Source organism: Gossypium raimondii, chromosome 2 (genome assembly GCF_025698545.1).
Source record: "Gossypium raimondii isolate GPD5lz chromosome 2, ASM2569854v1, whole genome shotgun sequence".
Lineage (NCBI taxonomy): Eukaryota > Viridiplantae > Streptophyta > Magnoliopsida > Malvales > Malvaceae > Gossypium > Gossypium raimondii.
This window is the reverse complement of record NC_068566.1, coordinates 43,650,313-43,676,893: the sequence shown is the minus strand read 5'-3', so window position 1 is coordinate 43,676,893 and position 26,581 is coordinate 43,650,313. Positions and strand designations below refer to the sequence as shown.

Here is a 26,581-nt window from a genome sequence, read left to right as displayed (position 1 = left end):
ATACTATAATCATAGATGAAGAAGTCCAGTTTTTTCTTAGAAATTCTCCCAGTACGACAGATTCCCCTATGTTGTTGATTGTTTGCAAGTCTTTCTACAACTTTCTCGAGAATTGAACTTGGTGATTGTTCTACAACTCCCAAAAGTTCCTCGAGTATCATTTCACTTCAAGGCTTAAAGTTATTCATGTAGCTTTCCTCGAGGAAAGTAGTATGAGTAGAAACTTTGATCGTATTATTTTTTGGATTGTAGAATAATTCACCATTTGTTCCTTTAGAATATCCTTATCTAGAATGTGTTTTGGACAATCTCATATTCTAAAGTGATTTAGAGCGAGTTTCTTTTCATGCACAGTTCATAAGGTGTCTTACAAGCGGGTTTCTTTTCATGCCAGACTTGGTTGGCACATCATTCAGAATATAGTAAGCCGTTTGTATCGCATATCCCCAGAAGGAAGTAGGGAGTTGTGAATAGCTTAACATTGAATGAACCATATCAAGCAAGATTCTATTCCTTCTTTATGAGGTATCCTAATAACTCGTCAGACAAGTATTCTCCACATTGGTCAAACTAAATTTTTTTACAGATAAACCTAATTACTTTTTTACTTCCGCATGAAACTCTTGAAATTTATCAAATGTTTCACTTTTGTGGTGCATTAGATATAAATTTATCAAATTTATCAAATAGTCTTTAATGAAATTCACGTAACAATCGTAACTTTCTCGGACAATGATGCTCATGAGACCACATACATTAGTGTGCACAAGTTTTAAAGGTTGGCTTGCCCTTGTACCTTTTACATTAAAATATCTTTTAGTCATTTTACATTCTAAGCAAGATTCACATTGTGGGAAACTAACTTCCTTAAGCATACTTAAGGGACCATCTTTCGTGAGTTTAGTGATTCTTTCTTGATTAATATGACCAAGCCTTAAGTGTCATAGGTACCCCTCATTAGAGTGAGAAGTTTTAAGTTTTTTATTCACTATTTCAGTTTGAAGCATCAAGTAGTTATCTGATTTGATGAAATAGAGTTTGTTTTCCATCCATCCATTACAAATTAAAGAACGATTTCTGTGAATAACAATCCCTTTATTGAATGTCACGGTATTTAAAACATGCTACAGAAATTAAATTCCTATTAAAATAAGGTACATAAAATACGTTATTTAAAACAATTTTTCTAAAATTATCAAAATGTAAAATAACTTCTTTCACTATTTTGGTTGAAACATAACTCCCATCTCCGGTCTACAACGAGAGGCTCCTGTCACACATGCTTCTCGTTTCGCTAAATCCCTGTAAAAAAAACACACACATGGTTAGTGGCTCCAAAATCAATAACCCAATTGTGAATTGATTCTTTCACTAAGCAAGCTTAAACCACAAAGAGTTTCATACCTTTGATCTTTTTGGCTAGGTAATCCAAATACTCATTGTAGTTTGATCTGAAATGGTCTTTCTTGTTGTAGAAGAAACATTTATCTTTTTAGAATCTTTTGACTTCTTAAAATTCTTCCCATCCACACAAGATGGAATCGAAGACTTAGTCAGCTTCTTCTTTCCCTTAACTTTTTACTTTCCCTTAGAAGATGAGGGGCCCATAGCTAAGTTTGCCTCAGGTTCTCCTAAACCGACTTATCACCATTCAGCATCAATAGAGTTTTTTTATTTATATATTATAAAATTAAATAAAATACTAAAATGGTATGTTAAAAAGATTATGTACCAAAATTGTACATCCAAATAAGTGGAGGGTGGTGCATAGGCGACACCACCCTAGAATTCTGTCACATTTCAGTTAAAGAAATAATATTTTAATAGTGATTCCAAAGTGATAGGCGGTACCACTTTTGTCCAGAATGGTATATATGCGGTATAAAAATATGACAACCCTAAACCCTATCTGATAGACGACACCAGTAGCATTTCCCCTCCCCCCGGCTCCCCTATCCGGCTCAAATTTAAAGTATTAGTTAAAAAAATAGTAAAACAAGAGAGGGAAAACAGAAGAAAGAAAGAAAAGAGAAGAAAGAAAATGTATTATTATTTTTATTGTTATTTTCAAATAGAATAGATTATGATAAGAAAAAAATATTTTGTTAGTATTATATAGTTTGTTTAGTGTTATTTTTAAGTTTTGTTTATTGTAATTTGTTGGTAAGTTTTGTATTTATATTAATTATTTGTTTAAGGTTTATTTTGATTTGTTAGGTTATGAATGTTATGTTTTAAAATTTTTAATATATTTGAAAGTTTTATGTTAGTAACTATTATAAAGTAATTGTTAGCTAGTGATAACAAAAAAAAAAGAAGATAAATACTGAAAATATTTCATCATAGATATTGTTAGAAATGGTAATAAATTTGATATTGTTAGAAATAGTCTCCTTTTATTCATTAAATTTTTATGTAAGTATTTTTATGTCTTTCGAAATTGTTTTGAGAATTTTTGTTTATTTTTTAACAGATTAAGTATTGAAGATGGATAATCAATTTTTCGTATGTGTTTATTTCAATGGAATCATCTTGACAACAACCGTTGGATATATATTTGAATATCGGCAACAAATAGTAATGAGATTTAATAGAAATGTCTCGTTCGATGATATGAAGGAAAGGATTAGCGCAAAAATTGTTAGATGTTGTGGGAGAAGGATCTCAAAACGTTTCTACAAGTTTCCAGTTTAGACAGATCCTATCAAATTCACTGAAATGGAACTTGTAGACGATGAAGACGTGGAGACAATGATCGCTCTTTGTTTTGGGAATTAGAGTAACAAAAATGCATTAATTCAGTTATTTGCTGAGTTAGCTGGTGTGGAGCCAACTAAAGATCTCACTGCATCTGGTGAAGACTATGGAGCTCAAGAACCGTGTATGGTGGCTTCAATATCGTACGTTGATAGTGAATAGACTATACACGCGATTGATATCGATCTTAATGTTGCACCCGATATTGATGTGGTTGGTGATGATGGATACAATAGTAGTGATCCTTGTCATTAAGAGGTCGATAGTGATAGTGATCCCGATGTGAGCGAGGACCCCGATGATATTGACGACGAAGACGTGAATGACAATGGAAACATTAACGCGTCTTCAGTCGGGAACTAGATTTAATGTATTGTGATACACAATAATGCTGGGCCACACATGTCGCTCATAGACCTCGACGTGGCGCACGTAGCCGAGTTTTCGGAGTACCCTTAAATACTACTTGCTCACAGGTTGGCCGTAGATTCCGATCCTGAGGAGTTATTCGTAGGCCAAAGATTCAAAAGTAAGAAAGAGTGCGTATTTGCTATTAAGCAGTATAAGCATGAATATATTAGTGGACTACAAAGTCGCAGTGTCTAAACTGACATTATATATTGGGGAGTGTTGAAAATTGTCGGGTACGAGCTGTATTTATTCAAAAGCCGCAGATGTAAGAGATATGAAAATTTGTTAGGCCTCACACATGCACATCAACACGTAAAACAGAAGATCATCAAAAACTTGATTCCAAAACTATCTATACGTGTATCATGCCAATGGTGAAGGACATGTCGACTATTAAAGTTTCAATACTGATTTCTGAAATGCAGGCACGATTCCAGTATTGAGTATCATACCGAAAGGCGTGGATAGCTAAGCATATGCCAATGAAGCAATTGTACAGGGATTTCGATACGTCGTATAATGAGCTACAGGGATAAATAGTCCCTATACGGGAGTACGTACTGAGGACTATCATTTAGTTACATACATGACCTTATTACGGCCTGAATGACCAATTACAACCGGGAAAAAAATTTTCCATTAGATATTTTGGACGTTTGATCCATGTGTGCGTGCATTTCCCCACTCCAAGCCGTTTGTGCAAATAGATGAGACCTGGCTATATGGAAAATATACACAGATACTACTTCTTGGGGTTACTCAAGACGGGAACAAGAACGTGCTCCCAATAGCATTTGTCATCGTAGATAAAGAGAACATAGAATCGTAGGAATTCTTCCTTACCAGCCTGCGGAGGTATGTTATTAGCAATGATAATATTTGCATCATATCCGATTGAGGGAAAGGATTAATTGTCGCCATTAGGCGTTTCGGTGTGCCATAAAGATCCATTTACTTCATCCGATACACTGCGGCTAACTTCAATCGAGATTATAAGAATGCAGACTGGCAGAGACAAGTTGTAAGAATGGGTAAAGGATAACCTTATCTTTTCAATATAAGTTTTAATGTTTTAGGGGAATACTGTAACTTATCTTTTCTTAATACATATACAGTGCACGAGCTAGAGCCACACATTTTTCACCAAAGAATTACTCGACTTGAGAGTGACACGGAGGGTCAAATGAACACATCTTTTTTACAGTGGTTAGGTACCATGAAGCCGTGGCAATGGGCTCAAAGTTTTGACAAGGGATTTCGCTATGGTTAAATGACCACAAACTTGGTGGAGGGGATGAACTCTATGTTGTTGAAAACATGACATCTTCCGATTTCATCTGTCTTTTCGGCTACATTCTACAGGTTGACTACCTTGATGCCAAGAATGGGTCAGCAACAAGTCAACTAGATGGAGGCGGGACATGTGTTTGTCGAAGATGTCAGGGATGCAATGGTTGCAAACCGTCGGATGGCGAGGTCAATGAATGTAATAACCCAATTTGTCCGGCCCGTAATAAAAGAAAATAAATATATAAGCCAAACAAAAATTATAACAGTCCATAACAGTCCCATTACATTAGCCCAAATTTACAGCCCATTAAAAATTAAATTAAACCCAAACGGCCCAATCACTAAACCCGGTTACAAAAATACCTACTACCCAAACACTAGCCTAGCCCAAACCCGTTACAATAGAAACCCTAGCATCATCGCCTCCAACAAGTAATAAATGACGCCCCCAAACGACTGCACTGTAAAAGACGAACAAAGCAATAAACAGAGAAAAAGACAAGCAAAAAAAAAGCAGAGATAACAAAAAAAAGGGGTGATTTGTTTTGATTTTATTTGTATTTTTCATTCTCTGTAAATAGATATTATAAAAAGACCAAGAACATTGTTGTAACACATATACGAAATCATAATACAAAAAAAAAAACACCAAAAGGTGATTTTTGAATTTTTTTCTCGCAGTCTTTTTTCTTCTGTTCTTTTTTTTTCGTTCTACATCTATTGTTTGTTTTTTTTAAAAACAAAAAAAAAAGTAAGGGAGAGATGATCATACCTCGCTACTGGACCGATTGCCCTTTCTTCGTTGTCATCGGAGTTAGGGGCATGGTTCGGAGAGCCTCTAAAAGAGGCGATGAACCCTCAAGGTTGTGGCGCCAGAAAGAAAGAAGAGTTAATCTTACCTTTACAAGCGTGCTGACGGAGCCCTGGTCTACTCCGCATAAATCGGAGTTTGGATGGGGGGTTTCATGTTTGAAATGGCGCAAATGGATGGGGGGAGGGGCCTCTGATTTCTGATGCGGCGCAGAGCTCTTTTAGTTTAGGTTTATTTTGTTTTAAATGAAATTGTTTTTTAGGGTTTCTTTTATTTCTGTTTAGCGTAACTGATATGGTTTAAAGGGGGACTTAAGGAGAATCAAGAAACGTCGCCGTATTGCCTGATTCAGTGGCTCTTAAACGGCGCCGTTTTAGAGCGCGAACCAATGACCTGACCCAGACGTGGCAAGACCCGTGTGTTCTGGCGTAGGGAGGGATATTTGCTCGACCAGCCCTTCCCTTTTTCCATTTTTTTTGGAATCAAGTCCCTTCTTCTTTTCTGATTTAGCCCCCCATATTCTGCTTTCGTTCCATTTCGGCCCGACTTGCAACACTGCGTTTTGGGGAAGCGGGATATTTCCCCAATCAGGCCCCCATGTAATACGCGTCTTGCAGCCTGGTCCCCCTACTTTTCTTTATTTTTATTTTCTTTCTGTTAATTCGATGTTGTTTGCAAGTTAATCCCTTTTGTCGTTTAGTGTTTTTATTTAAGAAATTTATTGTTATTTTATTATCATACTTATATTTATTATTGTTTTATTGTATTCTTATATGTTCGTTTCATATAAAGTTAGTTTCTAAGATAGTACTATATATATGTGCGTATGTAATATTATTATTATTATTCTTATAAACTTTCTAGTATATATGTATATATAATTATATTATTATTTTCAAATGATAGTTTTATGTATGAAAACCTTATTCTTTTAGATTCGTCATTCTATTTTATTTATTTAACCTTCATATATTACCACTAGGTATGTACTATTAATTTTATTAAGTCTTATTTTTAAAAATTAGAATGTATATATTAATTTCAAATTGCTCACTTTTATTTTATTACCCTTTTATTCGTTTCTTTATTTTTAAATCTCTCGTTAAAATTCATTCAAACCTTTTATTTGTCTTCTTAATGCTATTACTAAATTGTATCAAATGTGGGCACTATTTACTATTGTCTTTTATTGTTTTAATTTGTATGAATTTATGGGATGCTTAATTTTTTTTATTTTTATGATTGTTTGTATAATATGATCAAAGTTGATATTTGTATTTGTTTATTATTGGTTTAATTGTTGCTAGCTTAAGTTTATTGTTGCTAGTTTAAGTTTAAGTTTTTATTTATCTTTTACATTATATGTATCGTTGTTTAATTGTGTTCTTTTCGTGAGAGTTGATTTTTTTAAAAAAGGGCTTCATAGTCGTTTTATTTCATGATCCTAAAAAATGGGGCTTGGCGTTCATAAATTCCCGAGAGAATCGTGCCCTAACTTACTGGGCTTCGATTCTTCTCGATGAAATTAGATAACCAAGTGCCCATTTTTATTAAAGCCATTCAATTATTAAAACAAAATTCTTAAGGTTTCAAAATGTTTGATCCTAACTTACTTGATACAACATTTTGTTATCCCGTTTCTTAAAATAAAGGCAATGTCAGTTGTTTAAGAATTTCGAGAGAGCAAACCCTAACTTACTGGGTTCAAATTTCTCGATTGGCTTAAATAATCGCATCTCCTTTTTAAATCGCATGATTTTCTAAAAAGGAACAAATCTAATTTCAAAGATTGAATTGTTGTACCCTAACTCACTGAGTATAGCAATTTACTTCTTCAAAATGAGTCTGTCTTATTATTCAACTTGGTTCATTCAAATTTAAACTTCAAATATCATATTTAAAAATCGTTTCAAATTTTCGACAATAAGACATTAAACAATCGATTCAGTACCAATTTTGGGCGTCACGAGGGTGCTAATCATTCCTCGTGCGTAACCGACTCTCGGACCTATTTTCTTAAATCTCGCGGACCTAAATTTTATTTTTAATGGTGAACCGACCAAACCTTAATAAAAGATCGGTGGCGACTCCCAGAGTTTTCTTTTTCTAAAAGTTGATTTTCGTTTTTCAAAAATTTAAAAATGGTTTCGACAGCGAGGTCAATGAATGTAGAAGTATATTCACGACGTCTTGAAATGTTTTGAGTTACGGAGACCATTAGTCGTCGACCTGGTATACTACCTAGGTCCTATGGAGTTGATCTCCCAAACAGACAATGCGATTACAAGAGGTTCTAAACACTTCATTATCCATATGCGCATGTAATGACAGCGTGTGCTAAAGTCTCGCTCAATGTTGAACAATTTGTCGATGATGTGTACACCCTCGAGCGCATGTTGCGTGTCTAGGAGAATGAGTTCCCCGTCCTGTCTAACCTATCTACGTGGGAGGTGCCTCCGAAAGGTTGTTTGTAATCATCCAAAATCCATAATGAAATGGAAATTAGGGAGAAATTTGACGATAAGCGTTGTAGATTATGCAGATTAGCTTATCATAATCGGAGTAAATGCTGGCAGCGAAACTACCATATTAGACAATCGTCACGATTGGGTAGGAATTGAGCTTATGTAATCCAATGTACCTAATTTCTATTACAAAGTTTGTTCCAAGTTTTAATGTTGTAATGTATTTAATTTATATAACAAAATTTATATTACAAAGTTTGTTTCAAATTTTAATGTTGTAGTGTATTTAATTTATATAACAAAATTTATATTACAAAGTTTGTTCCAAGTTTTAATGTTGTAATGTTGTAATGTTGCAATTAATCTAATTTATGACCACAAAGTTTGTTCTAAGTTTTAATGTTGCAATTAATCTAATTAAATAAATACAAAGATTGTCTTTTTCTTGATTTATATTTTTTATAACAAAAAAAGTACAAACTTTGTAATATTTAAATTGCAAGAAACCCCTAAAATTGATGGTTTGATGGTGTGGTCCTAGGAGTATATTTTTGTGGAGGTTGACGTTCACGTTGTGGGTGATCGGAACAATCAACATCCTCTTCAATCGCAGGTGGGGGTGTGCGAAACACGAAAGAAAAATCATATGCCTCGAATGTTATCGATGAACTTGAGACAAGAGGAGTGTTGTACTGCAGTGGATACGACTTAGAAGAAGCGGAGTAATGTGTTGGATAAGAGCCGAGAGGAGTGTTGTACTGCGGTGGTACTGGACTAAAGATATCAAACCCGGACTGATATCCTTGTCCCGACGAGCCCGGGAAATAGTCATTGACCTACAACTCTGAATGATAAGAACTATTACTGGAATGTGTATGTGACCGCTCGGGCTCGGGCTCGAGCTCGGCCTCTATATTGGACACTGGCTCGTATGCCCTAAGTCGATGCATGTGCGGAGGGACTACAGTCGACTGCCCACCAAGTAAATATGGTTTTCCCGTACTAGAATACCATTGTATGTACTCTAACGATGGTAACAAATTGAAAGAAGTATCCATCTGAGGTCTTCACGCCATTCGATTATCCCACACTGCAATATATTTTTGGTGCACAACCCCTCAATTATTACCTTGTTTTCCTCTCTTGTTAATCCCGTGAATCTTCCCCAACTGCATTGGCGGAGCCGGGATATACTAGATGCAACTAAACTGCCAGAGTACTTGATCCCTGTTATACCACTCGACTGTCTGGAAATTGATAATTGGTACGTTAATGCACCACAAGTGAGAATGAATATAGGCAGACAATGGTATAACAGTCGCAATTTCTGGTCTCCGATACGACATCCAGATAGACTGCACGATTAATAACATTGTTAAAATTTAACACGGTTCGGGTAAGATATACAAAGTAATTATATGTTACGAATATTGGAATAGCTTACCCCTTTCCCGGCATGTTGTTCTATCATCAGGCGATATATTGGGACAGTGTACAACCTGTTGATACCCGGGTAAGAACTCCATCTACGAAAACAAATTACATGTTAGAATAGTATCGTTAGAATAGTATCATTAGAAAAAATGTCAATTAATTGCTATAACAAGTTAAATTTTATCATTTGTTCACTGGTGGAAATACGTATGCTTGGTGTCTAACCGATGCCAAGAATGACATCCGATAAAGAGCCCATGACTGCAGTAATATAAGGCATCCTCCTATGACTACGGCATCAGGCTTTGTCGTCCGACAAAGCTCACAATACAACATAACCAGAATTGCGGAACCCCAACTATACGAGCAAACATTCTGCAAATCAGTTAATAAGGGTAAATACATCAAATGAACGCTGTTATTGTTCGCATTCGGCATCAGTACACCCTCTATAATATGCATAATGTACGCTCGAGTTGCGCACATCACCTCCTACTCAGTGGCACTAAGTGATAAATGTTCAAAATTGGCTTTCAGCCATGAAAATCTCAAACCCGTAAATTTGGACTCAGCATCGTTGGGTGAGACTCCTAGTAGACTATAAAAAAGGGCAGTCGGCTTAAGTATCGTACTTACGCCCGTTACGGCACTCTCGTCTATTGAGAGCCCAAGTTGCAATGCAACATCCTCCAGAGTGACAGTGCACTCCCTACACGACAAATGAAAAGTGTGGGTCTTTGGGCACCAACGCTCAACTAATGCAGATATTATATCGTACTGCAAATCAAACGTCCGGATCAATGCTACTGACCCGAATCCAGCTAACTCCAAGTATGGCATCAGTCGTTCATCCGAGGTATATCCTAAACCATTCACCTGATCCCTCAATGCGCGGTACGGGCCCTGACACTATTAAATTACAGAAAATAGTTATAATAACATAATTTATTTCTATAAATGACGTAGAATTTTTTTAAGGGAACCCGTGATTAACAAATAACAATATATTATCATATTATTAACTGTGTTTGATATGTGACCATCGTTCTTAATCAATGAACCCATTGCGATATTTGTAATTTCAAAACAAATTTCGGTAATTAATTTTAAAGTTTGATGTATTTTAAATATTTATCAAAATACCTAAATTTTATATATTGCTTTTAATTACAAAAAATATCAAACAATTTTGTCCACATCATATTTTTTCTATACTACATTAACAAAATAAATATATCTTATAAATTTCAACCCAAGCTCCAACTCAATGGTCCCATTCACAAATTCCATCTCAATGGTTTAATCTTTTACCTACATAAAAATAATAAAATTTAAAATAATAAAAATAACATGCCAATAAAAAAATATAACAAAACGTAACATAAACTATCTCAACATAATAAATATGAATATTATTATTATTTTAAAATGATAATAAGTAAAATGTATTGGTTTAAAATATAATATATATAATAACATGCCAACTTAATTATTGTCAAAAAATATAATTTTTCTGCATAGAAGGATTCAAAAGAAATTTCATTTATAATATTTATAAAAACATAAAAAATTTAAAAAAAGAAACTCTTATTCTCAATTATAAAATCTTAAAAATTAGAACATATAAACTATTATTCCTAATTTATCTCATAAATTCTAACTCAATAGTCATATTCACAAATTCCATATCAATGGTCTCATCTTTTACCTACATAAAAATTTAGAAAAATTATATTAAAATAATCAAAATAACATGCCAAATAAATTACATAAAAATAAATCTAATCAACCTAAAACACACATAACAAATAAATTACATAAAAAATAAATCATTCTTTGTACATAACATAAATAGGCTTTTTACTTCAATAAACATTAAATATAAATTATGAATGAATGAAAATATAAAATAAATACAAACATACCTTAATAGCTCTTTTTAACCAAATAATACCTTACAAAAATAAAATTAAAAATTAAATCCGAATCAAATCAACAATAATAACAACAAAAACATATTAACATTAATTTATAACAAAAAATTACCTTCTCTTAAACACCTAGTCTTCCCTAAATAACAAACTCTGATTTCCTTTTCTATTTATTTTTTTCCTTCTCTTTCTCCTTCCCTCCCATCTCTCTATTTTGCTTCTCTTTTTTTTTTCTTTCTTTTTCCCCTTCCTGCCCTCTCCTTCTTCTTCTTCACTTCTTCAAAAACTTTCTCTCTTCTAGCCAAAAATGGGACATTGGGGACCTTATAATGGTCCCTAAACACACAACTCACGGGCTAAAAAAGATGACCCGTCCCATCGCCTGACAACCGCAGGCCGGTGTAGCCTGTGGAGAAGGCGTGACCGGGGGTGCTGCCTCTCTAGCAGGCATGAGCCCTGCCACTCAGTTGTGCTGTCTCATCTATGACAGCGGGTTGTGCTTTGGCCGTATACGAGTCGTATTTGACCCGTATTTTCTTTAGGTGCCGCCTATTAAGTTGCATTCACCAGTTTTTTATTTTTATTTTTGTTTTCAGTCAAATTTTGTCAGCATTCTAGGGTGGTGTCGCCTATGCACCACCCTCCACCTGTTTGAATGTATCATTTTGGTACATAATTTTTTAAACATGTCATTTTAGTAATTTTTATTTTATTTTATAATATATAGGTAAAAAACCCGCATCAATTCTTAGGATTGTAATTCTTTCATGAGCTAAGCCAAGCTAAGCGCCTTGTTCTCCAAGTTGTAAGCGGCCCTAAAACTAGCAAACTCCTTAGTTAAAGATTTGACCACTACTTTAATCTGACTGTTCGCGTCTAGTTAAATTCTAGGTCGATAATAGAGCATATGTAAGCTCGTATAAAGTCGAGAAAAAAATTATATTTGGTGGTTATGCATTGATTTGATTATGAAGTAATTTTATATTTATTTGAAATAATCGATGTGAATTGAATATTATATTTGGATTATGAAATGTTTTATTGTTTATTTGAATGTGTGAAGTTGGTTTTGTATGTAATATGTTTTGTTAACTATTGTAGCACTCCATAAATCAAATCAAGCGATCGAACCGAGTAAGGGGTGTTACAATAGTCCCTTCCAAAATGAATACGATATTTGAGCAAATAAACCTATGATATTTTCTGACCAATTGTGATTGTATAACATTTTCATGTGTGTTTTATCGTGTAGAAGTCGACTTGTAAGATTGGTTTTCTAATGGAATCGTGTCGATTCTAAATTTTTTATGATTTGGCTCTTGCTTTAACACCTATAATCGATGATGCAGTGGTGGTTGAATGATTTTTTGCTTTCCATTAGACAACAAAGTAGGGCTTCTGTAGTTCTTTTTTAATACCTTTTAAACAACTATCAGTCATTTGCTTATTAGATTTCTTTTATCATCTCTATTATAGATTCAAGACGCTGAGGCTACTACCGGAGAATCAGAGGTTAAATTCCTGGTATCGAGGGATACATTAGGTACAATGTTGAGATCGATAGCCTACATTCAGGAGCAACTTTCAAATGTTGTAAGCATACTCTTCCTTTACTAACTACAGTTATCTATCATTCAATGCGCGTCATTTGACATAACCGAATGCGGTATTATCCTCAATTTCCCTCTAAGCTTTCTATCCGCTACCGTTTCCTCATAAGATCTCGCCTTCTAATTCACTTATGATCATAAAAAGTCAACAATACAAATCCGAACTGACTGGAACTTGGAACTAACTTGAACTTGAAATGATCCGAACACGTAATGACTAGACCCGAAAAACACTAAATGGCCCAAACTAGAATGATCCAAATCCAAAAATTGATAGGTCTACTTCCACTTCTCGATGCATCATTAGACCCTTTTTCAACCCTTTTTTTTTGTTCTCTAATTGACATGGAATCTTTTATTGTGTGTTTTTAGAATGAAGCACAAACAGAGCCATTACCAAAGAAGCATAGGAGATAATAAGGTCATTGAAGTTGGGATTTTAAGTATGCCATCTTTCATTGGTCCCTTACAGCAAGACGATGATGATAATATGGGAATGCTCCTTTGCTTGTGGACACAACCTGTGTATTAATGGATTTTTGTAATTTTTTTCCTTTTTATTGTGAAAGTGCCTTGTGTAACATGTTTATATTTATATATGTATATGTACATGTAAAAAAAAATTGTGAACTCAATCATAATGTTGTAGTCTGGTTTGCACATTTTGTTTAGTGAATTTAGCTAAACAATGAAAAGTTAAGAAAATTTCAAATGTATACTTGTTTCATTTAAAATAGCTTTTTGAAATATTTTCAGGAAATTTGTCAAATAACAGAAATATTTTATATAGATTCATCCAAACACCAAAAAATATTAATTTTTTAAAAAAATAAGTCATTTTCCAGAAATCATTTTCCAAAAGCCATTTTCAGTCAAACTAATGGTGCCTAGTAGAAAAAGGTGTAAACAATAATATAATAGTACTTTAATAGGAAAATCGACTTCCATTAGGAGAGTACATGAAGAGGCAATAGCACACCCACTCAAGGACTAAGGTTTGTCGCTCCTTTCTATTAAACCAGGCTTTATTGGATTTCGTCATGTACTAGATCAATTATATGTGTTTTTTAATTTTTAAACCAACTTATAATTTATCCAACTCAATAAATATATTTTCTATGCCTAAATTATTAATTAATTAAATTAATTAAACTATTTAAATTATTTTCTCAACTCAATTTTAATTCCATTAAAATAATGACGATTTTAATAAATTTAATTAGCTTGTTCTTATGAAACTATAATGACTTAATAAATTTAATTTCCAAACTTGAATTATTTAATTATAAATCTATTAAATAATAATTCAAAAAAATAATTAATTATCAAGTCATTCCACATTTTCATTACTTTTATTATGGATATTATCCAATCTATTTTTCTAATTTGTTGTTTCACATTTCCATATCATCGATTAATACAAACTATTAAGATTATACCGAGCTAATAAAGAGATCAATTGAACATATATAATTAGGGCTCAATTAATTTGTAATTAAGTTGCGACTCTTCATTTATTAACTACAACATTATATAGTCATGAAATCATTTCACTAAAGTACTTTTATTGAATTTTCTCTATTACAATATTATAAAATAGAATCATTAATCTTTTGGGATAAAATACGTTCTCAATAAATGATCATATTTTATATTATGATAATCATTACATCTTCCTTCTTAAAAAGTCAATTATTAACAGATAGTAGTTAAATCATTCGTCTTAAAACAAATGACCCTTGACCACGTTATTTTTCCATCTATCATGTAATATTGATAAAAGATATTATTTACACTTTATTAGGCTATAAATTTCACTATTGTAAGTAAAATTATGTTATAGAGAAATCGATACCCAATGTACCATTTTTCGGTTCTATTATCAATTAAACTCAAGCTATCAATATATCAAAATATACAAATCACAACATATAATTTGTCATTTACCCAAGATTGAAGTAAATCATACTATAAATGTCACAAATGAATAAATCATAAACAAATCTTAAATTTATTTTATTTAGATCTTATTCAATGTATTGTCAATCTAGACAATCACATCTATATCTCTATTATCTGAAGTCATCCACTTTGATACCAAAATAAAAAATTTCATTAATTGAACTTAATAGACAACATATTAGTTTTTAATCAACTTGTTCAATTTCATTTAGATTATCTATTAATATAAGTTATCTTTTGCATCATAATCCAACCGCATAATATAAATTATTATTAGTTAAATGTTAGATAATCAATGAGCTAATATTTGCTTTCATTTTGCTTTGTACACAAAAACAGGACAATATAAAAGAATATTAATGATAACGATGAAATTTTATTAAACCAAATTGTTCGAAAAATACAAATATATAGACGTAATCACTACACTAAAGGCATTAGATCCTAGCACTACTATGCTGAAATTTGAAATTTAATCCCTTTAATTTGACAAACTTTAGTCCCTGAACTTTTATAATGTTATTAGTAGGTCAAAATTAACAAAATTAAATTTCACTTCACAACTTCAACAACTAAAAATATTATAAAAGTAGAGGGACCAAATTATACCAATTAAAGAGATTAAATCTCAAATTATAGCATACTAGAGGGATGAAGACCATAATTAGACCATACTAAATCCATGACTGGATTAGAAGGATTATCACTGTCATCATGAAGAGTAGCATCAATGTCATCAATGGGCATACCATTTAACATCACTTTTCACAGTCTAATATATGAATGACATATATAACTTACAAAAAAAAGGGATTATACGATTCGAAAAGCCGACAAAGATTAAAGATCGATTCTACCTTTTTCATTCATCTCAGGTTGTTGATTTGCGGCACTGCCAAATTCTATGTAGGGATACATTTTTCCTAACATGAAAATGTAGCAAAACAAACACAAGGATTCTATATCCAATAGCCATAAGGAACAATACCAGTAAATTCTCCCACTTGGAGTTGCTGCTTTGAGAGATGTCATAAGCACTATGGAGTGCCTGAAACCCCGATATCGTCCTCACCTGCCCAACGGCAAAATTGGTCCCGAGGTACTCGTTCTCCAAAAGTCCCTATGGCAAAAACATAGGTAATTAATGATCCATACGGAAAATATTAAACAGGCCCGAATGGTTTCTGTGAAGCATGAAGTGACTGATATGGTTTGTGATAAGAAATAGATGAAGTAACGAATCTGCACACACCTGGATAGAATAAGTGTGGAAAGCAATATATGATAATGGATACTTCCACATGGGTCTGGGCAGCTCATTGCGGATTCTCAAATAGCCTGCAGAAAGCATCATTACTACCTGAAAACATCATGCATTTTGGTCGTAAGATTAGTGAATGCTTACGTAAAAAGGTAAAGAGTGGAAAGCAAAATGATTATAAGAAGGTAAATGAATGGCGAATGAATAAGTGAAAACTCACATGTATGGTTACAAGTGTTAAGATACTCCAGAAAATATTTTGCCACAAAGAAGTAACTGCCAGCAGCAATCCTTCATTAACAAAGAGGCACATAAAGAAATTCAGCACGAAGTACATCAGCAAGCTGAATCCATCTCGCAATCCTATCAAGAAATAGAAGACGAGACTCGATGATATGGAGATGAGGAACAGGAATGGGATGCTGGACAGAAGTTGGCCGAACAAAAAGACTAAAGCTCCTGAATGCTGGTTTGACTCCTCACTCGCATAAATCTGCAAACCAAATAGCAGCGATTATGCTACTTTCAAAATTGGGGGGACGGAAATGAAAAGAATTGATCAATCAAAATTCAGAAAATGAGGGGGTCACCTTGACTTCTTTCAGTAGTGCAGGTACTCCAGCGATGCTTAAAAGTGAAGTAAATGACACAAATACAAAAATTGCAGCGACTCTTTTCTGAGATGAGAAAAGATAAAAGTCAGAAAAACGGCCATGCTTCATGAGTGAATCAATTATATTAATCAGAAACAAGAAGTTCAAAAAATAAGTTGAACTTCAAAAGCAGGACAGAGAAGAACTTACACCATGCATCCGAGAGGCAGTAATAATTAATGATGAATATCACATGCGTGTTAATCAAACTACTTCTATTTGCTTATCACAACAAGGTTTCATAATATAATTTACTGAAAACATTCCCAAGAAATGCATCTATAGGACTATTGCTTCATCAACTGGATAAAGCGGAGTATTGAGAAAAAGAAAATTCGGAAATACACCAATGATGATTTTTAAATTGAAGTTACTTGAGAAAACTCCACATTCACAAAAGAAAGCTAGAAGTAGATTTTTGCAGCTCAAAAACATCGGAGACTTGCAATAAAAGCATGCAGCACATGCTGATTATGACAAACCATCTTTAGAAGGCATAAACATAAGAAAAATATTCTACAGAAAATAAACAAGATGCAACTTTAATAAATACAAATGTTTGCATCAGACTGGTATAAATGCTTATCGAACATGTTTAGATTAAATTAAGTCCAATTCACTTAAACATAAGAGCAGAGATATTTTGACTTGAGCACAAATGGTTTACTCACCACAACTGAAGACAAAGAATGCCCCAAGCCTGAAAATACTGTTCCAATGCACAGTGTAAGGATCATATAAAGGATAAGGCGAAGCCAGTAGTATTTCCACTCCCTTGACATGATTAATAACGACCTCCAAGTCAATACTGCAATTCGTGTGGCATTGCTAGCCTTTCCTTTGCTTTTGAGAAGAGGACCCTCCTGTAGAATGCAATGAAGTGAACAAAAATTAAAAGGGGTGACTTACAGTCACCGGGCCCACCATTAATTAGGCTCCAGGAAAGCATACAAGAAAAATGCTTAATAATTTAATATACATTGTCAACAGATGTCAGCCAGCTATACTCCACCATTCACTTACCTTTGCTCATTTTAACCTTTAAAGAATACAAGTGAGGTATGTTAAACTATTTATTGAACCCCAGGCTTAACCCAAATGGTTCACCCACCTCCATTAGGGGGATCCCACAAGGACGGGGTTTGACCCTCAGCACTTGAAGATTCCTTTTCCTAATTTCCCATAGGCATTGGCCTCCTTTGCACCAAAAACAACTATTCCTTGTGTATGATAAAACAATTTAAGGATATGAGAGCACCATTAGGTTAGAATCTAACACACACCCCAAACAAGAACCAGTCATACATGATGACACATGTAACTAAAGCTTCCTATTATCCAATTAGTAAGGGCCAATAAATGATAAATAGTTATGGTTCAACACAAAAAAGAATACATGTTGCACCTTCTCGGTGAGTCTCAGCATCATAGTTTCAACTGCAGCGGCATCAGCTGATGATTTATATGTTGCCTCAAGAGTGCGAATTGCAACAGCAGTATCCATGTTCACAGACGAGAAGTCCCCATTGTCATCCTGCACAGTGTACCAGTTCATACAAAATAAAGTTCACAAGTAGCAATAGCAAACTCTAGAAGCCATTATTCAAAGGTAAAACAGTAAAAAGAAATGTTTCATACCAAATAATATAACATACCATACGAGTATTTCTAATCCTCTTAATTTACCATCAAGTGTACAACATCTAACAGGTTTTGAGATCCAACTCACAAGTTTTATACTCTTTTCTTGTTTATTTTTTTGGGTTTTACTTGTTTCTGTAAGTACCATTCAGGTTTTAAACTACAACTTACAGAATGAGAATCGTTGAATACCTGCCAATTTTTGCACATCGCAATGATCCTGTCGAAATCTGTATTTATGGCACGTAGAAAGTGATCGGAAGGACTTTGCATAATCGGGCAAGGAAATCCAGCATTTGAGAAGTGCTTCATCAAGAAAAGGGAGATAAATTAGAATAAAAGGAGGCAAAATAGGTACTCTTAAGGAACACTAAGAGAAAAACAATTAGGATACTTAAAATGGATTCTGTCTTCTTCTCCTCACTCCACATTATAGGAACCAAGTGCACATACAACATAACCTTTAAATAGACATCTTTTAATCTTCCATACCAAATTATGCTTACATGATGGAGTCACTGCTAATAGAAAATCAAAACAAAGACAAGATAAAAAGTAATTATATTCATATTATCACTTACCTGCAAGCAAGCTAATGTTTCCCCAAAAAACAGGGTGTTTCCATTTGAGAGTAGACAGATACGATCAAAGAGACCAAAAACTTCTGTACTGCTCTGGTAAATGGTGAAAATGAGAGTGCATCCTGTGCTTGCAAGTTTCTTCAGTGTTACCATCATCAAAAGGGCAGAGACACTGAAAAACATACAGCCTTAAATTTTAGCTGAAACATTATAAATAATCTTGATTCTACGGAAAGTAGATAGCACACCAATCATACGGTCAGCATTGTAAAGCATGCAGGAGATAGGGAACAAGAGACAATAAAACAATTTAAAGAATTAAATTAAGGAAAATGAATTAAAAAAAAAAGTCTACCTGTCAAGATGATAAAGAGGCTCATCTATGAATAAGATACGAGGCCTCATCACAAGTTCCCGAGCAATACTAACACGCCTTCTTTCACCCCTAGCAAGGCCTTTCATATAACAATGGCCACCAATTAGTTTGTTTGCATAGTCACCCAAGGACATGGCTTGGATGGCTTCCTCTACCACACTCTTTTTCTGACAGAAAAAACCAGGAAGTTGGAGCAAAGCTGAGTAGTATAGATACTCCCGGACTGTGAGTGAACAAATTAGAGTGGTTTCCCTGTCAACAAATCCCTGCAAATTGGACGTTACAAAGTAAAAATATAAAACAACCTTGAAACTCAATGCTTCCTTGCAGTTTCTGCTCAACTAAAAGAGAAATAATTTTGATAAGGAAAGGATTTAAAACTACCACTTTCACAATGAGAATAAGTAGACTGCTTTCAACACAAATGATAAAAGGTATAAGGAAAGAAAAATCAAATATCGGTTTAAATAAGGGAATTCACAGAAGCCATACTCATGATGCTAGTAAAATTGCGAACCTAAGTGGGACTGAGCATTAAAGATGTATCACCTAAACGGATTCACAATATGAGACAAGTAAAACCGAAAAAAAAAAAGAAGGATCTATGTACTACATAAGATGACTGCTCATCAGAAATTTTCCTATAATCTACAGTTCAAAACTGAAATGAGATTTGAGCTTGTATATTTCAACTTCTCTAAAGTCAGTTGGACATATTATAATTGCAAAATACCAAATCCAAAAGGCTTTAAATGAGAAAATGCTTATGTATCAATTTGGACCAAAAAAAAAAGAGACAATCAAGAGTAATCACTTTCACCAAGAGAAATCACTCTGTCAAGGCAAGAATCATATGAAGCATCAAAAGTAACATCTAGAAACTTCACCACCCATGAAAATGTAACTGAAACTCACATATGAACCATAAAGCAAGCGTGTTTTCGCCCCATTAATGAATACTTCACCATACATTTTAGCTGAAGGGTGTAATCTTCCTAAATTCAAGAAAAGAAATTTTCAGTCTTAAAAATCTGAAATGAAACAACATAAAAGCATAAAAAAATTTGTTGTTTGATAAGTAGCCAATTCAAGTGTCACACTAAAAGACCTGCTATAGCCCTCAGTAGCGTGGACTTCCCGGATTTTGCAGGACCCATGATTACTGTCATCGTGCCAGGTAATGCATAACCATTGGAACTCTTCACAACTTTATCAGAATACTTCCGCTTTCCCTTTATGGTAACAGCCAAGTCTTTCCACACAACTGATGCACCGGCAGTTTTTCTTGTAACAGCTGCAGCTTCTGGCATCGGCGGTGACGGCAAGGACCCACTATTGAGTTTTGAGAGAGATGGTGAGACTGGTGTAGTTGCAGCATTGATAGAGTCACCTCCTTCCTCCACCCTGACATCGGCATCTGTATCTTCCCACTCAGGCGAATCCTCAAATGAGATGGGTTGTCGAAGAGAACCAGGTTTCCGTAGATAGAAAAAGTTACTAGAGGGCACCCTACTTGCAGGACTACTGGCTGAGGAGGAAGAAGACCTATAATTGTCCGATTGAGACTGTATTTCTTCCATTGCTCACTCCTGATTTCTAAACCTTCTGAATTCCAATTGTAGAAATAGCCCTGGCAAATGCTATGGGAAACTTCCTAGTGCCCCCACTTTAATAATTAAGGGACGAGACTGGCTGATAACTGCACACTGAGTTGTTGTACCATCCACACTTTCACAACCCTAATTAAAACATTATGCCACCTGTTAAACGAAAACAAAATATTAAGCAACAATTACAGAATTCATACCAAGGTACTGTAGGAGATCAAAAGCTTAAAGTCTACCATTAGGTGTTAGAAAAGCATAGCCTGCATTCAATGGAAGGAATTAATTAAACAAAAAGCTCTCAACTTCCATGGAGAGAATGAACACCAACAATGGAGCACAAAATTAAAAATGAAACTAATAGCTTAATATTAAAATAATCCACCAATCCACACAACAACATAACATGTTTGCCAGCATATGAAAGCAAAATACTAATGCATTGGACCTTCCCCTTGACCACATATTATCCATCTATTTGATACAACTCAAAGTACCCAGTACTAAATTTCATAACTAAAACAAAATAATGCAGGAAAATCCTCTAAAATTGAAAGCTTCAACAAAAGAAAATAAGCAACTTAGTAACTAAAACATAAACCACTATTTCTTTTTACAAACAACAGATTGTTGAGACGAGCCCAATAATTTATTCAGGTCAAGATGCTGAGTTACATACAACCAACCAACCAACCAACAAACAACCCCAAACCTTGAATGTTTTGGTGTTCTAATAGTATCTCAAGTACCCATTGCAGACAAAACAATAAACTAAAAAAAAATAAGAAGAAGAATTAAGAAGTAAAAAAGAAGTGCAAGAGACAAACCTGGATCTGAGTAAGAAAGAACTTCAATGGTAGAGAGAGAAAGAAAGAGTTGGATGTGGAAAAAGAAAAGAGTGTAGGGTGACGAGTGAGTCACTGAGTTAAATGAAACAAATAAAGAATCTAAAAACTCGGTAAATATTTCCTGGATTACTTGACCCGCTTTTGTCGGGTCTCTTTTTTGATACTACTGCTGGCATCTCTATGTCTACTGAGACAGTACTTCACTAAATTCTTCATATATAAACATTTATATATGGTTAATTCCATCCCGCATACTTCAACTATGATTTAGTTTTTAAATTCATCCCTAACATCAGGTCGTTCTAATTTAGCAGTATCATTCAAATTCCTTTGTTAATCTAAAAAATCAATTTATACATTAAATTTCAGTTGGAATTATAAATATTGCATGGATTACTTAAAGTCGATGTGTTAAAGAAAAGTATTAATTTTCTTAAATTTTAGCCACAATGTTCGATTTTTAGATTAACATCTGCTCCAAATTCTTGCATTCTTCGTAAATTTGAAATTTGATCCTACTTTTATTTCAAGAAAATTAATCCTTAATTTTTAGGATTTAAAATATAAGTCCAATTATCAACACCGTTACAATTCTCTTTGTTAAATATAAGTTCATTGCAACGTTTTTCTTTTTTTTTGCCCCATGATTATCAAGTGAGTTTTATTTTATTTTAAAATGCCACACTAATCAATTTAATAGAATAATTTAGCCAAAGTTAACAATTAGACTTATATTCCGGAATCCAAAAAGTAGAAGGACTAAATTTCAAATGTACAAAGAATACAAGAACTTGGAACATATTTTAATTGATTTTTTAACACATCAAATCCGAGCTATCTATACCGTAAGTATACACGTGTTTGAAAATTGACTAAGTTTTCAAATGTTTCAATTCAAATTTGAGCTAAGACTGATAATACTTGGATGATTGGATTAAAATATTTTGAAATTTAGGGACTAATTTAGAACCTAGGTCATAATCTAGTGATTTTTTATGCAATTAGACCACGAATAGTCTTTGAGATTTCTCTTCTTTTCTTTTTTTAAAGGGGCGGCCTTTAATTTCTTTTTGTTGTGGAAGAACATAATGATGTTTATTTTGCCAACGCAGGATATGAAAAAGCGCTCCTCTCTTCTCTTTCATTTTAATTCCCAAAAATTATATTCAAAACTAATTAAAAAATATATAATTATTAATATAATATTAAAATATTATTTTTATTATTTTCAAACAATAAAATATTTCATTTTGATGAGTTGAGTTAGACCAAACTCAAATCCATACTTAAAATATCTTAAAACCCAACCACAACCTCTCCATAAATTAAATAATCCATCTTTCCATTATTATCATTTTTTAAAATTTTTGAACTTGTAATTTTAAGTTTCTTAAAATGGAAAAATTACATCTTGCTAACATTGTCCAAAATTGGAAATATCATATGCTTGATTAAAAAAAAAGCTTATGAGCGTAATTGTTAGAACTAGATCGATTTGACGAATTGAATCGATAATTAGTCTATAAATTAGTTTAAATATAAAAATTGAATTACCTAAATTGTAAATCATTCTGAATCGAGATTTAAAAATTAACTAGTTGAATTGATATTCAAACCGGTCAAACCGTTAATTAATAACACCACCAATTGGACCACTCAACTAATTCCAAAAGTATGTGTTTAATTCCCTAACTCCTTTTCAGCATTATTATATTCATCCCCAAATAAAGAAAAAATTTATGCAATTGTATTGCTTTTTCTTTTTTTTTTTTGAATTTCAATAATAAAATAAAACTCGAATAATAAACGCGACTATTACTAAAATTATATACTAAAATCCAGTGTGTTGGCCTGATAATCAAGGTGTTCACAGTCTCAAGTGTAGTCTAAGTTCGAGTGACACTGATCGGTTACTGTTAAGACTTTACCCTCATCTTATAATTCACCCAAAAAAAAATCATAAACTACTATAACTTCCCTTTAAAGGAACAATCATACATTGGAATTATTGGGTTATAGACAAATTTTTGTAAGCCCTTTGAAAGAAATTGTGTCTACAACATTTGCCACTCTTCTATTTTGTTGTTTTTCATATCAATCATTTTAGAAACTTGCTTTTACCTTTTTTCTTTAGTGTAAAATAGTACTATTATTGGAACGCATAAAAATAGCACTATCATATATCAAAATAAGGTTAAAATTGTGCTAGAAGTCCATGTACTTTTCAAAGATTACGAATTTAGTCCATTTACTTTTTAAATTTTAAAATTTAGGTCCAACTGTTAACACTGTTAGATCCTTTTTGTTAAATTCAAGTTAATTACGAAGTCATTTTTGAAGTACATAGTTATCACGTGAGTTTTTTTTATTTCAAAAATATCACAACAATAAATTTAACAATGTCAACAGTTAGACCTGAATTTAAAATTTTGAAAAATAAAAACACTAAAATCCTTAACCATCAAATAAAGGTGGAAACGTGTGGGACACATGTATGAAACAGGTGAGACCTTTTTCTCTTACCCAATAATGCTCCAGTACTTGATGGAGAAAATGTCCTAAAAAGAAAAGAAGTTGTAATTAGAGATGTGATTGCAGATTTGACAAGTTTAAGTACTAATATTATATTTACTTTTTCCATTCTCTTTATCTTTGTCTTTCAAAGGATAGATTTTAGGTAAAAAAGAATAGAGAATCATAATGTTGAGTTTTTTTCCTCGACAAATTGGTAGCAGTAGTAATTAAAATTTTAACAATATTTACAATTTTAAAAACAAAAGATACTTAAATTTTGTATAAGTTCAAAATTCATAACTTTTGTAAAATGTGTATTATATTATATTTTAATTTTATTTACAAAAATATTTTTAATTAAATTTATAAATTTTAACATTAATTTGGACATGAAGGATCAAATATTAAATACAAATGTGAAATACTATAAAATATCATCTACCAATTACAACTATTTAAAATAAATATTAAAAGTTTTCAATATTTTTAAAATAAATTTTTTGAATATTCAAATTTAAACATTAATATTTTCGAAATTAAAAAATAGGGTAAGTCAATGTGGGATTGAAATTAAAATTTTAGGGATTGAAATTATTTTTAATAAAAATAGTGAAAAGTGAGATGTGAGAGTATTCTTTTGTCAATCTGGGATTAAAATTAAATTTTAATAAAAATAGGGAAGAAATTAGCACTTATTTATAGGGTAAGTGTGAACATGGAGGTGTTGGATAAATTTAACTTTTAAGGATTAAAATTAATTTTAATAAAAATAGTGAAGAAATGATGAGAGTATTCATTAGTAAATGTGGGATTAAAATTAACTTTTAATGAAAATAATGAAAATTATCACTTACTTATAAGATAATTATAAGATATGTGAGTGTTGTCTTAGTTAATGTAAAATTAAAATTAATTTTTTAATTTCTTAAATTAAATTTAAAAGTATCTATCTTTTATCCTATTAATTTATTAAAATTAACTTTTAATTTATTATATTATATCTAAAATATGTATCTTTTATCTTATTAATTTATTTATAAATTTAAAAAATCTATTGAGAATGTTTATGAAAACTTAATTATGTATCTTTTATTTTATTATTTTATTTGTAAATTAATTTTTTTAAAATAAATGACAATTAATTATGTATCTTCATTTTAAATTGGCTTAATTCATGATTTACCCTTAAGGTATATTTATTTTTACACTTTGATACCTAAATTTTTTATCTCAATTTAATAACTAAACTATTGTTCTGATATGAATTTTAATCCAAAACTTATTTGCAAAAAGAAAAAAAAATCCAAAACTTAACTAACGTAAAAAAAATCACCCAATCATGCCACGTGTGTTAGACTATTTAATTCATAAAATAAATTTATTAAAAAAAACCAAAAAAAAAACATATTATATTATTAAAAAGCCTAACCTAAACTCACCCCTAACCCATTTCTCTACCTCACTCATGCCCCCTTCATTTAATCCTTAAAACACCATTGCAGAAAGAACAACAACAAAAAGATAAGAAAAACTGATAGATTTTGTTGACCATTGCATCATCGCCATTGCCTCTGCTAATTATCTCTCACCATGGAAGAAAATAATTGGGGTTTTGCTATGATTAGAAAGATGGTTTCTTGGACCTTGTTGACCATTTACTTGCAAGCAATAATCTCTTATTGTTGAAGGGGTCTCCACTTTTTGCAGCTCTTTCACTATGTTACTTAGGGTGGGTTAGGTGCGGTGCGGTGCGTTTAGCTTACTTTTTGTTTCACGCTATAGTATCGTTACAGTGTCTAATCTCACGCCACCACTGTTTTTACACTAACCGCAGGTAAATGCACCGCCTATCCAAACTCACCCTTAATTTAGTTTAAATTTATTTGGGTCTATCACACTGATATATTTTCTAGAAAATTTTTGACTTTGTACAAAAGAACTCTTAGATTACTATAAACAATTTTGGGCTGTCTTTGTTTACATTGAGTTTTTTCTAATTAGACTTTAGGCAAATTTTATAAATTTTAGCATATTGGTTTTAAATTTGTAGATGAAGAACAAATAGAAAAAAATAATTTTGGAAGAACACGAACACAAATTACCTATATATTGTTTAATTTTAAGGTTAAAACATTTAACTATTTAATGAAATTAATGAATTTTTATTTTATAATTTTGAAAATTTTCTATTTTAATATTATATTTTATAATATATTTTCTACTTTTATATATTTATTTCTATTTTCTATAATTTTAAAATATATTGGATAAAAATATATTTTTAATTAACAATACTATTATAACAACTCGATTTTCAGTAGTATCGGAAACGACGATTTTGAAACCTCATTTTTGATACCCGAGTCCGTAAATATTAATATTTAATATTTATGAGATTAGTATTAAATTTTATTAAAATTTGGTACAATAAT

General features: G+C 32.4%; 1 protein-coding gene across 2 annotated transcripts; it reads right to left on the bottom strand.

Moving 5' to 3' along the window:
* Positions 1 to 15,393: 15,393 nt before the first annotated feature.
* LOC105788976 (ABC transporter G family member 3) lies at positions 15,394 to 21,787 on the bottom strand. 2 transcript variants are annotated; one of them, XM_012616131.2, is made up of 13 exons: positions 21,615 to 21,787; positions 21,027 to 21,050; positions 20,292 to 20,943; positions 20,099 to 20,178; positions 19,163 to 19,449; positions 18,808 to 18,979; positions 18,419 to 18,532; positions 17,991 to 18,119; positions 17,257 to 17,448; positions 16,523 to 16,609; positions 16,153 to 16,425; positions 15,924 to 16,031; positions 15,394 to 15,791 (listed from the first exon to the last, which is right to left on the bottom strand). In XM_012616131.2, exons 3-13 carry the CDS (start codon positions 20,761 to 20,763, stop codon positions 15,543 to 15,545), a joined length of 2,163 nt encoding a protein of 720 aa, XP_012471585.1. In that variant the 5' UTR covers positions 20,764 to 20,943; positions 21,027 to 21,050; positions 21,615 to 21,787; the 3' UTR covers positions 15,394 to 15,542. The 2 variants fall into 2 exon arrangements, with proteins under 2 accessions (XP_012471585.1, XP_012471584.1); XM_012616130.2 differs by lacking the exon at positions 21,027 to 21,050.
* Between the last annotated feature and the right edge of the window lie 4,794 nt (positions 21,788 to 26,581).

Bases quoted from the DNA above. Each gene is read 5' to 3' on its own strand.
- LOC105788976 (XM_012616131.2), bottom strand. From the start codon at position 20,763: ATGGAAGAAATACAGTCTCAATCGGACAATTATAGGTCTTCTTCCTCC. The intron at 20,179-20,291 runs GTCTTTTAGTGT...TCTTGAATTTAG, and splicing joins GCTACTGAGGGCTATAGCAG to GAAGATTACACCCTTCAGCT. The intron at 19,450-20,098 runs GTGAGTTTCAGT...TCCAATTTGCAG, and splicing joins GCTTGCTTTATGGTTCATAT to GGATTTGTTGACAGGGAAAC.